The sequence below is a fragment of the Lacerta agilis genome, chromosome 7 (assembly GCF_009819535.1).
Source record: "Lacerta agilis isolate rLacAgi1 chromosome 7, rLacAgi1.pri, whole genome shotgun sequence".
NCBI lineage: Eukaryota > Metazoa > Chordata > Lepidosauria > Squamata > Lacertidae > Lacerta > Lacerta agilis.
The window spans coordinates 45,843,524-45,856,728 of NC_046318.1; the positions used below are offsets into that span (position 1 = coordinate 45,843,524).

General features: G+C 40.7%; 1 protein-coding gene across 8 annotated transcripts in view; it reads right to left on the reverse strand.

The window, feature by feature from the left end:
• TRAPPC8 (trafficking protein particle complex 8) overlaps positions 1–13,205 on the reverse strand; it is a 54,588-nt gene that overhangs the window by 23,809 nt on the left and 17,574 nt on the right. For 4 of the 8 annotated variants that reach the window (XM_033155103.1, XM_033155102.1, XM_033155099.1 and 1 more), the window contains 7 exons: positions 12,760–12,913; positions 11,294–11,384; positions 8,186–8,439; positions 5,002–5,117; positions 3,228–3,378; positions 1,407–1,507; positions 536–641 (listed from right to left, as the gene is read on the reverse strand). In XM_033155103.1, the coding sequence (XP_033010994.1) occupies positions 536–641; positions 1,407–1,507; positions 3,228–3,378; positions 5,002–5,117; positions 8,186–8,439; positions 11,294–11,384; positions 12,760–12,913 (973 nt within the window). Of the gene's footprint in view, positions 1–535; positions 642–1,406; positions 1,508–3,227; positions 3,379–5,001; positions 5,118–8,185; positions 8,443–11,293; positions 11,385–12,759; positions 12,914–13,205 lie in introns of all 8 variants that reach the window. The other 4 variants (XM_033155101.1, XM_033155100.1, XM_033155097.1 and 1 more) reach the window with 1 other exon arrangement.

The window sequence follows — 13,205 nt, forward strand, 5'->3', positions numbered from 1 at the left end:
ATTCTAAGAGCATCAAGATTATGTGAAGAGCAAAACTGTAGCTTAAAGTTTCTTCAATAGTTATACTATCCTACTTGAATGCATGTGTGCTTCAAAACCACAGATTGTAGCATACTGCAAACTCTACCTTTAACCTCCTGTCAACTTTCCTTCAAGGAAGGCTAGCAGAATGTTCAAGATGAGAGTTTTTCCAGCCTTCATCAACCTGGTGCTGCCCAGATGTTTCAAAGTGGAAGTCCAAACATATTGAAGGCACCAGACTGGCAAAGGCTTCCTTATTTTGTGGTCATAACAAGAGTTCTGTGGGTTTCCCATAAATTAACAGATGCAGAGAAGCAGCAGCAGAATAGTTTTATGCAATGGAACGCAAATAGTTAGAATCAACATCTGACATGATAATCTTTTTTCCCCAAAGAAGATTACAACTTTCTATCTAGAAAGCTCTCTTTTATAATTTATTTATTTATTAGAAAAAGTTCAAAGAAAGCCTGTCTCATTTCGAAGCACAAGACCAGCTAATAGAAATATTCTTTACCTCACTGGTTAAACGTATCAGGAGAGCAGCTGCCTCTGAATATTTGCTTTGGCTTTTTAATACTTCAGCACTAAGTAGCACACATCTCTCTGCCAGCATCATGTTCCTAAAGGACATAAAATTTAAGCCCAGTTACATATATCTTATAATGCATGTTTCATCAGTGGCGCTTGACAGATTAGTATATGAATGTCAGATTAATATATGAATGGCACATTTTAATTAAACAGAATTACCATGGCCCTTCCTTTACCAAAGGTGGTCTCATTGTTTGTGTTTAGGGCTAGAAGGACTAATGTAACACAGCAATATATGAGTTATATGGAGCATCTGCACAGGATTTAACCAGGTTCTTGCGAGTCCTTGTATAACTAAATACATGATTAATTTTAGAGTATTTGGATTTTCCCTCTGGTAGACCAAAAGTAACTTTGTTGCAGCTGGACTCTGCCTAGTCAACCAGAGTAATTTTATTCAAAAGTTGAACTACAACACCACTACTGCCAGCACCCTATATTGCTGGTATTACCCAGAGCAGGGGTCCCCAAACTAAGGCCCGGGGGCCGGATGCAGTCCAACCGCCTTCTAAATCCGGCCCGCGGGCAGTCCGGGAATCAGCGTATTTTTACATGAGTAGAATGTGTCCTTTTATTTAAAATGCATCTCTGGGTTATTTGTGGGGCATAAGAATTCATTCATATATTTTTTTTCAAAATATAGTCCGGCCCCCACAAGGTCTGAGGGACAGTGGACCGGCCCCCTGCTGAAAAAGTTTGCTGACCCCTGACCCAGAGTAATCATGAATTACCCATTGAGGAATGAAAACAATATCGTCTACTGGGAAGAACTGAAAATAAATAGCCACACTTACTTGCAAATATCCCTATATGTTTGAATTGCAGTATCCATGTAATGGGCAGGATATGGTCTAGGTGCTCCTGGCTGCAGAAAAGCAGATACTGCTGCCATTTCCTATAAAACAATTGGTCATTATCTACTATTTTTGCTACAAAGCTTTTATTACAAACAAACTGCATTCAAGTAAATTTCACATACACACTCTATTATGATTCAACTGCATTTTGCAGCACTGGTGATTTGTGTTTTCACATATGCTTGTATAAAGTTTAAATGGTTCACATACAAAAAACCCACAAAACTTCAAACTCTCAGAACTTACAGGAAGATGATTCTACAAGGAAATAATGATGGATATTCAGCAAGAATGCTCAGGTTACCTTTAAAGTCACTTTGAAAAACCTGATTAAAATTGAGTCAGTTTTGTTTTGATTTACTTAACCTGGGCTAGGAACAGTCACATGTAAGATCAAACCAAGATAGAAGGGAACATGGGGAATTTGGAAGGGGCCATGTGAAATCTGCATCCTGCTTCCTAAATTCTGATTCCCTTCTCTGATTCTTCATTTTAATTGCACCATCTAAAATTTCAACAACCCCCTCCTCCAACTCTGGTCACATGCTACAGTTATATGCTTCTCTTTCACAATAGTAGATCAAATACTCTAAAACCGTAGAAAGACTAGACAGCTCAGTTAGTAGAACATGAGACTCTTAATCTCAGGGTCATGGGTTCGAGGCCCCACATTGGGCAAAAGATTACTTCATGTGCAGGGGTTTGGACTATATGACCCTTGTGGTGCCTTCCAACTCTATAGTTCTATGATTCTATGACTATAGATGATATGCAACATGACCAAAGGTGGGTAAATGCCAACCCTACAAATCACCCACCTACCCACCCAACCTGTTTGAATTAGAAACATAGGATATGAAGTATCATCTTGTAGGAAGGCAGTATGTTAGATAAAACTCCCTATTCTCTCCAATTCTAATTTGCTAGTTCTTTCCAAACCTCACTCCCCTTTTCCCCACCCCTGAAAAAAGTGATAAACAATGTTCACATCAGATTTTACAAAATGGCTTGGGATTGAATCAATCACTACCTGTCTCTGGTCTTCAAGATAACTGAATCAAGGCACTACCTGACCTTGACATCAGCTATTACTAACAAATTAAAAGTCATGGATCTATTAAATTTAGGTCTTATAATTGGCTAACAATAGTTTTGAAATGTTTGACTTTCTGCAAATATGAGCATTCATGTCTTACAAATGTAGAGAATCCCTGCTAGATAAGACTGAATAGGTCCATTTAGTTATACCAGTGGCCAAAAAGATTCCCCACCCAGAAACATGACATGGAAGGCGAAAACATTCTCCCGCCACCATTTGCCTGTAACAATTGGAGTTCAAAGGCATACTGCTTGAATCATTAAATTGTAGAGTTGGAAGGGGCCATGAATGTCATCTAATCCGCCCCCCCTGCAATGCAGGAATCTGAACCCACAACCCTGAGATTAAGAGCCTCCTGCTCTACCTACTAGGTTCACTATATCACTCATGGCTATTAATGACTGATAGACCTCCCTTCAGGGAATCTGCCTAATCCCTTTATGCTTGTGACAACAACTTTCAAAGTTTCTGGATAATATTTAGCTTAATTCTAAAACCTCAACATATACAGATGTGTGTTACATGAGAAAAACAACAATTTCATTTTACTAGGAGGCCCATTAAACTTAGTTTTAGCTAAAAAGAGGTTATTGGAAAGTTATCATGTAGATAACAGGAATTGTATACAGTTCCCAAACAATCAATATTAATGAACTAACCAGTGCTCCTGCTGCATAAAGCATTGCTTGATCATTTAAAAAGTCTTTCTTTGCTGTATGGTAGCAATTGTATGCCAGTTCATAATGTTGCACCAAGAAACACAGATCTGCCATTTTCCTGATTTGAAGCTCTGGCGCTTCTGGGGGATACCTAAAAATGTAAGACATTATGAAAAACAAAATTTGAGGGAAACAGAACATACCGCATTCTTAATAACACAAGACTTAAACCAAGGTACAGATACTCCAACATTGTGCTTCCCCGAATTATCAACCTCTGAATGCTCAAAAGAAGGGAACTAAAGTGACCACCCTCCCTGGTTAGTATCTAGCAGCTGTTTCCAAACACATGGAATGGATGGATTCCATGGATGCGGATGGATTTATCTCATGAACAAAATGAGAGACGAAGCCCTCCAGTGACAGGAAGCTCCTTCCAATCAGAGCAAAAACTTTGAACCCAACACAGTGACCAAAGGCAAATAGCATAATTTTTGTAAAGTGTTACACAACACCTCTAATTTCAACGGTAATCTGAATGACGGAGTTTTGCTTTTGTTTTTACAAAATGCTCAAAAATACAATACAGATTTCCAATGTGGATTAAAATAGCAGGATTCTTGTCAACTTTTTTTAAAAGTTGCAATAGGTGTACAAGTTAAAAAAGGAATAGTTGTTAAATTAGCAGTCCCAGGGCATATAGATGAACCACACCTACTTATTAAAATGCAGAAGTGTTATGCTATATATCTAGAAGGCATGCAATGGAGGTAGTTAAGAACACATATCTAACTGGTGTTACTAGTGTTAATCAATACCTTTTAAGACAATCTTCACACAAACATCACCACTGAAAACAACAATAACAAGCCTAAGGTGGATGCAAGTTTTTAATCTTTGAACAAATTAGGATAGAAACTTAATTGACTGGTGCGAAGGATAAAATCTCTGTTTGATAAGCCAAGATGTGCACAGGCCTTCTGTCAATGCATATAGCCGCTTTCTTCTTCCTTTTTTGATGTGCTGCACCTAAATATGGAATTTTCGATTAACCATAGTTACATCCAAACTTGGAAATTGTTGCCACCAGCTTCTAAAGAAGCCAGGATCTTCAACTACAGTTTGAAGCAAGTCTAATACCCTGACTTATTCCAAGCCAGTAATCATAGTTTGTTGGTTGGGTTAAACCACAGAGCCTAGGGCTTGCCGATCAGAAGGTTGGCGGTTTGAATCCACACGACGGGGTGAGCTCCCATTGCTCGGTCCCTGCTCCTGCCAACCTAGCAGTTTGAAAGCACGTCAAAGTGCAAGTATATAAATAGGTACAGCTCCGGCGGGAAGCTAAACGGTGTTTCCGTGAGCTGCTCTGGTTCGCCAGAAGCGGCTTAGTCATGCTGGCCACATGAACCAGAAGCTGTATGCCGGCTCCCTTGGCCTATAGAGAGAGATGAGTGCCGCAACCTCAGAGTCGTCCGCGACTGGACCTAATGGTCAGGGGTCCCTTTACTTTTATCTTTATGGTTAACTGAAGACTTCCTAGTTTAATCTCAGTGTAAGGTTTATTCTCTGGTTTAATCTCAGAGGGACGTGGCTCTGTGTGCTAACAGGAGGTCTGTACACATTTGAGCTTACTAAGAAGAGATATTATTGTCTGAATACAGCCAATGTGTGAGTCAATGACAAGAGAAATCACAAGGAACATATAGAAATCAGCAAGGCAAAAGCTAATAGAAATCAAGTACTTGGCATTTTTATGGCAAGTAGATCTACTCACAACAAGCCAGAAGTGCTTTTTAGCTCATTTACACTTTTCTCTGGAACTTTACTGCCACTAAACCATTTTTTGGTTGCAGAAAATAGTGAGCGACTCAGGCCTTTCCTGGATATCAACTGAAAAATAAAATGAAAATCTCATAGTATCATTGAATTGCAACATAGTTTATTATTTTATGAGCAAATGTTACAAAGATTTTTAAACCAAGCTTCCCTTACAAAATCAAGAATTGAAATGTTCAAGTGTACTTCTGATGTAGTCTTCAGAACACAGCTTTTAATGTTTGTGTGTCGGTATGGGCGCAATCTCCAAGTACAATTAAAAGACCAGGAGAATGGTAACTATCACACAGTCCTTTCCCTCTCACATGCAAATTCATCCCACTATTCCTCAGACAGCCTTAAATATTACATCTGCACCACCCTTCACCATGGCTAACAAAGCCAGTGTGGTGTAGCGGTTAGATCGCAGCAATGAAGTTCACTGGATGACTTTGGGTAAGTTAGTCTCTTAGCCTAACCTACCTCAGTGGGTTGTTGTGAGGATAAAATGGAGAGAAAGAGAACCATATAGGCCACATTGAGCTCCTTGGAGGAAAGGTGGGGTATAAAAGTGATGACTAAATAATAGAATCAGGTTTACCAATGTAAGCAGGACCAGAAATTATGGAGTGAGGGGCTGGATTAGCACTCACCATGCTTGAAGCTAGTGCTGATGTAACCCTTCAACATGCTTCAGTCATTCAGGGGAATGGTGGAGAGAACTGGCACTAGAAATGGGAGGGACTGGGTGAAGGGAGCCGTAAATCTACATGAGGCTCTTCTGATCTCTTAATCAAGGTCAAGAGACCAGGAAATGTTATATCTCATAGCTACTGCTAAGAAAATGAAGCTCTTTAGAATAAGATTTGAATGTCATGCTCTACTTTGTGGTTAAGGGTAAGTCTGCAAATGTGAACACAACTCTGAACCCATTTTGCACATGCACTGCAATAAAGCTTTAGTGACACAACCAAGTGTTATTTTTGAAACAGAGATCTGAGCTGAATCAAAGGTTGTTGTTTTTTAGAAGTCAACACACATTTTCCCTAGTAGGAAATAAGCACACAAACATTTTTTATCTATGTGGGTCTTACCTGTCCTCCAAAGGAACAAGATGGTGATTTTTCCTTTGAATGTGGTAAAATTTATGAAAAATTTCCTTTGAATATAAAATGTTGAAAAGGATAGGTCTAATAAGGCTGTGTTTGCCATTTTAAGGCACTATGCACTGCGACTGTTTCATGGTCCTAGTGCTAGAAGCCATTAATGGGCAATTGTATAGAGAAAGCAGGTTTTGTACAGTTAGACCCTATATTATGAAGTTTTTAAATTTTATGAAAAGCTTCAAGGTATTCTCAGAGCTGTATATATCACCAGGCCTTCATCTAAATATAGCTTTATTCCTAGAGACAAGCTAAGATGATCAGAAGTCATCAATGGCTGTAGCACACTGATGGAAAACCTCCAGCCCACTGGCAAAATTTGGCCTGCCAAGCTTTTCTATTTGCCCTGTTAGTTTCCAAAAACAATGCCTACCGCCTCACAACTCATATAATATGTGATGCCATGTGCAAGGTAAAGACACAGAAAAGTATTACAGTGGTACCTTGGTTGTCCTACTTAATCCATTCTGGGACTCCGGTTGACTCCCGGAACCATTCAAAAACCAAGGTGCGGCCTCCGATTGGCTGCAGGAGCTTCCTGCACTCAATTGGAAGCCACAGAAGCCACGTCGGATGTTCAGTTTCCAGAGAACGTTCGAAAACCAGAACACTTACTTGTTTTGGCATTTGGGAGCCAAAACATATGAGTACCAAGGCATTTGAGAACTAAGGTACAACTGTGTATGGTTCAGATGGACACACTCAAACCTTGCAGAAAGCAGGCCTGAACTTCCCACTCATCAACCAATACTTAGACTCTAGCTAACCACACCCAGACAGGCCAACCTTGACAGGTAAGCAGGACCGACCACGCACCCATCAATCACATGGCATCATTACGAAATCAGATGATTACAAGTGGGTGAGATCACCCATCTGTCAAAGTTGGATCCTGGGTTACAGGAAGATAAAGATCCAGCCTGTCTGGACAAAAAAGGTTCCCCACCTATGCTGTAGCAAAACACAGGAATTTTTCATCAGACAAGGAGTACTGTGCAGTAATGCTACAAAAATCCCTATTACTACAGAAAAAAATTAAGACAAATTCATAAATTTAAAAACCTACCAGCAGGATCACTACCAACTACCTCAAACAGTCTTAATGGAAGAAACTAGCAGCAACCAAATTACGAAACAGGCTGAAGCAGGCGTGTCCCAAGGAGCAGTGTCATTTGTAAACCCCAACCCTCATTCATAATTTAGCAATAAAGATCTGGGATCTGTCTAAACAGGACAGATTTCAGCAGTAGTAGCAGCGCCAATTCCTTTTTTTTTTTTTAACTAACCCCAAATGGTACCATGGAGAAAGCATTCCACAAACGGCAAGCCACTGCAGAAAATTCTGTTTCTCATGTTGTCACACACACACCCGACCTCTTGTGGAGGGGGCACACCAAGAAGGGTGTCAATATTATTATTGCAGGGTCTGGGTCAGTTCATATGGAGAGAGGTGGTCCCTGAAGTATTTAGCTTCAAGGCTCAACCTCTGAGTCTCAAGATGGGTGATTTTAGAGTATCTGACAACCTCAGTCTTCCTGATTCCTTGATGCATGTGAAAAATTTTTATCCAAAAGTAGTTCTAAGCCTGACACAGGTCCCCTGAGACAGGAGAAGGGAAAGCAAATGACTCACATTCTGTCAAATGGGTTTGGGTTCCTACAAAAAATAACTCAGGGTGACAGATGATCCCATCTGGAGGCCAGAAGCAAAAATGACAAATGATGGTCAGAAGCGCCACCCACCAGACCCATAGGACGCTCAGTCTTTTTTCCAGACATCCTGACTGGAACTGAAGCAAGGAGGAAGGGAGGATCAGGAGGGCATTTACTCCAGAAAACAGGCAGACCACTTTGTTGTAAGCAAGCATAGACATTGACTATATGCCTGTTACATCTACTTTAGATAAAACAGATTAAAGTGCAAATCTTGCTGAGTTTATTTATCAACTAGGCAAAAAGGCTTAGAGGGTAAATGACTTACCTGGTCATTAAGCTGCCTGATCGTTTTCTCTATATGTGGCAAAAGCCCTCTAAAGGTAAATTCCTGTATGAACTGTCGAATTCGATCATGATCTGTGAGTGTCAAACAGGTGCCATGAGGTGTCCATGTATTTAACTTCTTCGATTCATGCATGGATGAATTTGGTTTCACATAATCAGTGCCATCAAAACAACTACTGTCACTAGTGTGATCCAATTGAAGTGGATGACTCTTAAAATTATTTGATAAACCATCTACTGAAAAACAAAATATGTAAACAATTACCAGTTTAAATAAGCTCTGATACTATGGATTGGAATTTTAGCAAGATTTTACCAAGTGATTATGAGTTAATTGATATCCCAGCTTTCTAAAAGGTACTGAAAGTCACTATAATTCAGAGTGGTCAATCCTCTGTATACAACATATTTTACAGCTACTATTACTCCGTTCCAAATTACATTAATAGCATTTTAGTCAAATAATTTTACCAATTTGCAAAATAAAATATAAGTGTATGTTAGATTTCCCCAGTCTACATGGATACTATTTAATGGCATCTTGCAATGGTTATGCCAAATTATACTGCATAATATGAAAGTTTGCAAACAAATAAAGTACCTACTTACAAGAAGAAAACAACAGAAAATGAAAAGGTATATCTTGCTGGCCACTACCTCTCATTTCACTAGCCTCCCTAGCCATTGGCCAACCTCTTATGATTCACATGAAGTCAGAGTTGTCATGACTTCAACATATTGAAGGAAACACGCAAATTCTATTCATGGCATCTGAAGGTAACATGGAGATTCCAAGTAAGGGATAAAGTATAAAGTTAGAATTCTGACAACTTGGAATTACAACTGGAAAGAGACTAAAGCCAGCTCTCAGCTGGGAGCCAATGAAATGTCTCTGAGGGAAGCATCAAATCAAATATTAATAAACAAATGTGGTTTTTAAACCCATATATATGCATTATCAAACAACTAGAGACCCAAGACCAAACTCAGCCAACAATTGCCAACATTATTATAGTCTCTAGAACAGGCATAGGCAAACTCGGCCCTCCAGATGTTTTGAGACTACAATTCCCATCATCCCTGACCACTGGTCCTGTTAGCTAGGGATGATGGGAGTTGTAGTCCCAAAACATTTGGAGAGCTGAGTTTGCCTGTGCCTGCTCCAGAAGTACCACCACCATTTAGCAGAGCTGTCAACATTACTTTTTTTTTGCATTGGGAAACGGCCATAGCTGTCAACTTTCCTTTTTTTGCAATGGGAAACGGCTCTGGAATAAGGGAATTTCCCACAAAAAAGAGAAAGTTGACAGCTATGACCACTTAGGTAGGGCAGTCACATTCCTACTCACTTTCCCACATTCCTATTCACATGTTCTTAAGTTCCCCTCTTCTCCAAAAAAAACCAGAAATCTGAAATGGCACCATCTGCAAAGAACCCTATGGTGATACCAAAGATATCTAATCTAGGAACTGTATAACAGTATTAAAGGTAAAAGGTAGGTAAAGATAAAGGATCCCTGGACAGTTAAGTCCAGTCAAAGGTGACTATGGGGTGTGGCCCTCATCTCACTTTTCAGGCTGAGGGAGCCAGCGTTTGTCCATACAGTAGACAGCTTTCTGGGTCATTTGGCCAGCAAGACTAAATGACTACTGGTGCACAGAGCACCGTGACGAGTGCCAGGGCTCATGGAAACACTGTTTACCTTCCCACCACAGCAGTACCTATTTATCTACTCACACTTTTTGGCGTGCTTTTGAACTGCTGGGTTGGCAGGAGCTTGAGCAAGCAAAGGGAGCTCAACCCGTCACGCAGATTTGAACTGCCTTCTGATTGGCAAGCCCAAGAGGCTCAGTGGTTTACACCACAGCACCACCTGCGTCCCATAACAGCATGAAAGCATGGTTTGCCCCACAAAATAACTGAAGCAAACAAGTGTCATGTATTTGGTATTTAGTATTTATAATGTGTTAATGAAACACATTTAGCAAAAGAGTACATTTAAGGGGGTGTGGTAAATTGTGATATCTACAGTACCTGAGGTAACTGTAAAATCTCAGGACATTCGCTAATTTTATTTAGCTTAATTTTAAAATGCATGCATTTCTGAAGTTCCTTTGAATTTTGTAATGCAACACAACAATATTTGCTTGTTTGCTCCACCTCTGCAGTACATTCTTATGAGCTGGCTATGTTTCAACTAGGAGAGGTCTACAAATAAACTTCCCATGTATTTTAGCCTAGTGAACACTGCTTAGAAAGATAGAAAGACAGAGGCTTATCTCTACAGATACAGTGAGCTTCAGAAACACTTCAAAAGGAGCTAGACTTTTGCCAATGATTGTAGTCTTTTACTGTTTGCTTAACAACTCCAATAAACTTTTATTTTATTTTTTAATGGCACCTGACTTGTAAGGGGGAAACTCTTGGCGGAAGGCCAGGGTCATACTAGGTGATATGATCTGATCAATTTCAGGGGGTGGGGGAAGTCACCAATCAACTTCACTGTAGTGAAGTTTGTAGAAAGAGCAAGATACTACTTGAATGATCATTGATACTGCAGCGAACACTTTTCAGCTAATCCTGGAGAGACAAGCATCCCTACATAAGCACTTGATACTTTTTATGAAAACTCAAAACCACTAAATATATATTCTTACTAAGTCTTAGAATAATTATGCAAAGTTTGCTAGTATTATTTCAAAAGGGGGGCGAGACACCGAGTTAGTAGTTTGTAGAAGGCAATAAAAAGAGCTCATAGGAGAAATGAGATTTGAGGTGGGGATCTGCAGCTCACATCCAGTGCTTTTTTCTAAAAAAAAAATGTTTAGGGGTATTCTCATTTTCCTACTCAAATTGAAATACTACCCCTCAATGAGGCCAAACTTAGATTCAAAAAATGTTTAGGGGTATGTGTACCCCCAGAGAAAAGCACTATTCATATTACATAATTTTGATGGCAGTTACCTTATTATGCCATGATGAAATAAGGGCACGTTCAGGCATGATTAAAATGGGACCTGCAGTATTCTGATAAACAACTTGTTTATTCTTATTTTTTAAACTAAGTTGTTATAAAAAGAAATATACCTTTGGAATCATTACCTAACCCATCCAGTGGTATAAAGTGATCAGAATTCTTATTTGAAATTACTGTATATGGGCCATCTTCATAAGGTTCCTGTCAGGATAAAACATACATAAACAGTTTCAACTTTCTGAAAATGTAACATATTTTAAACTTCTAGAAATCACTAATTTATTTCCAACAGAATGTTGCTTGGATACTACTGCAGAGTCTGCTCTGCACTCTCTAAGTTAAGCTGCAGTCTTCAGAGGCAGAAAGGGACATTGAATCTTCATCACTAGTGATGGGGCAAACTGCTAGTTTAGTCAGCTTATGTATGTTGAAAGGGGAAGTGCCTGTCACTTTTCCACTCACCTCAGGCAGCAATGTGTCCTGGGCTAGCTGTGTTAGAAGGTACCAGCTACCAATCAATCATATTATAAAATAATGCCAAAGAAAGAACCAAAAGAAGGTGAAACTTTAGACTTTAACTGGTACAGTGGTACCCCGCAAGACGAATGCCTCGCACAACGAAAAACTCGCAAAACGAAAGGGTTTTGCGAGTTTTTAGTTGACTCGCGAGACGAATTCGTCTATGCCTGTTTTTCGCAAGACGAATTCGTCTGGCGAGGTACCACTGTAAGCCGGCTTACCTTTTCGCTCCGGTCGGGAGGGTTGTTGTCCGCGTCCGCCATTTTGGATCGACTGTGCATGTCTGCGCATGTCCAGACATGCGCAGTCGATCCAAAATGGCGGACGCGGACAACATCCCTCCCAACCGGAGCGAAAAGGTAAGCCCTCCTGGAGCTCCGCGGCGCTGCGTTTTAAGACTGCAATGATCGCTGCAGTCTTAAAACGCAGCACCGCGGAGCTCCGTTGCCGGTCGGGAGGGGGCCATGGGATCGTGCCCGATGTCGGGCATGATCCCACGGCCCCCTCCCTCCCTCCCGGAGCCGCGGCGCTGCATTTTAAGACTGCAACGATCGCTGCAGTCTTAAAACGCAGCACCGCGGAGCTCCGTTGCCGGTCGGGAGGGGGCCATGGGATCGTGCCCGATGTCGGGCATGATCCCACGGCCCCCTCCCTCCCTCCCGGAGCCGCGGCGCCGCGTTTTAAGACTGCAGCGAGCGAACAGCAGCGCAGCTGTTCGCTCACTGCAGTCTTAAAACGCGGTGCGGCGTGGCTCCGGTGCCGGTCGGGAGGGGCCCCAGGACTTTTCCCCCATTGGAACGCATTAATTAAATTTTAATGCGTTCCTATGGGAAAAGGTGCCTCGCAAGACGAAATTTCCGCAAGACGAAGAGTCTTGCGGAACGAATTAATTTCGTCTTGCGAGGCACCACTGTATGTGGATCTGCTTTCTCAATCAGACATTTAAAAACTGTGACAAAATAATTTATTAAAGGAAATAAACAGACTCACATACAGCAAAAGGAGTGAAGACACCCTTCAGTATAGTACATAAAAAGTTTTAAGTAGAAAAATATACCTGGGTTTGGATAGTGTTTTTCTGAAGATATTGGCTCCAGGGATCAGGAATCTGTTCGTCTGTTCCTCGATTAGACCCACGAGAATTTATCTTAAGTAAATAGCACCCCTGAGTCCCATATCTCTGTTTCATTTCTTCATAAATTGAATCAGCCCTAAAAATAGTAAAGTATTGCAGAATATTTTCAAACATCATCCTTCTTGATGGGTAATCCAACTTCACCTTTATACCTACAAGAGCTTAATCCTGGCATGTTCACGTAGCCAAAAGCCACAGACCATAGTTTACCATGCACAAGCAAACTGCACCCACTCCTCCTCACTTGTACTGGGAAGAAACAAACTACAATTCCTGGCTCAGCATTACACTTGGCCAGTTTGTTCAACTGTAGTTTGGAGTAAAACAATCAAGTTGTAAGACTAAGCCCGGGGTTATGGTTTCTTTCC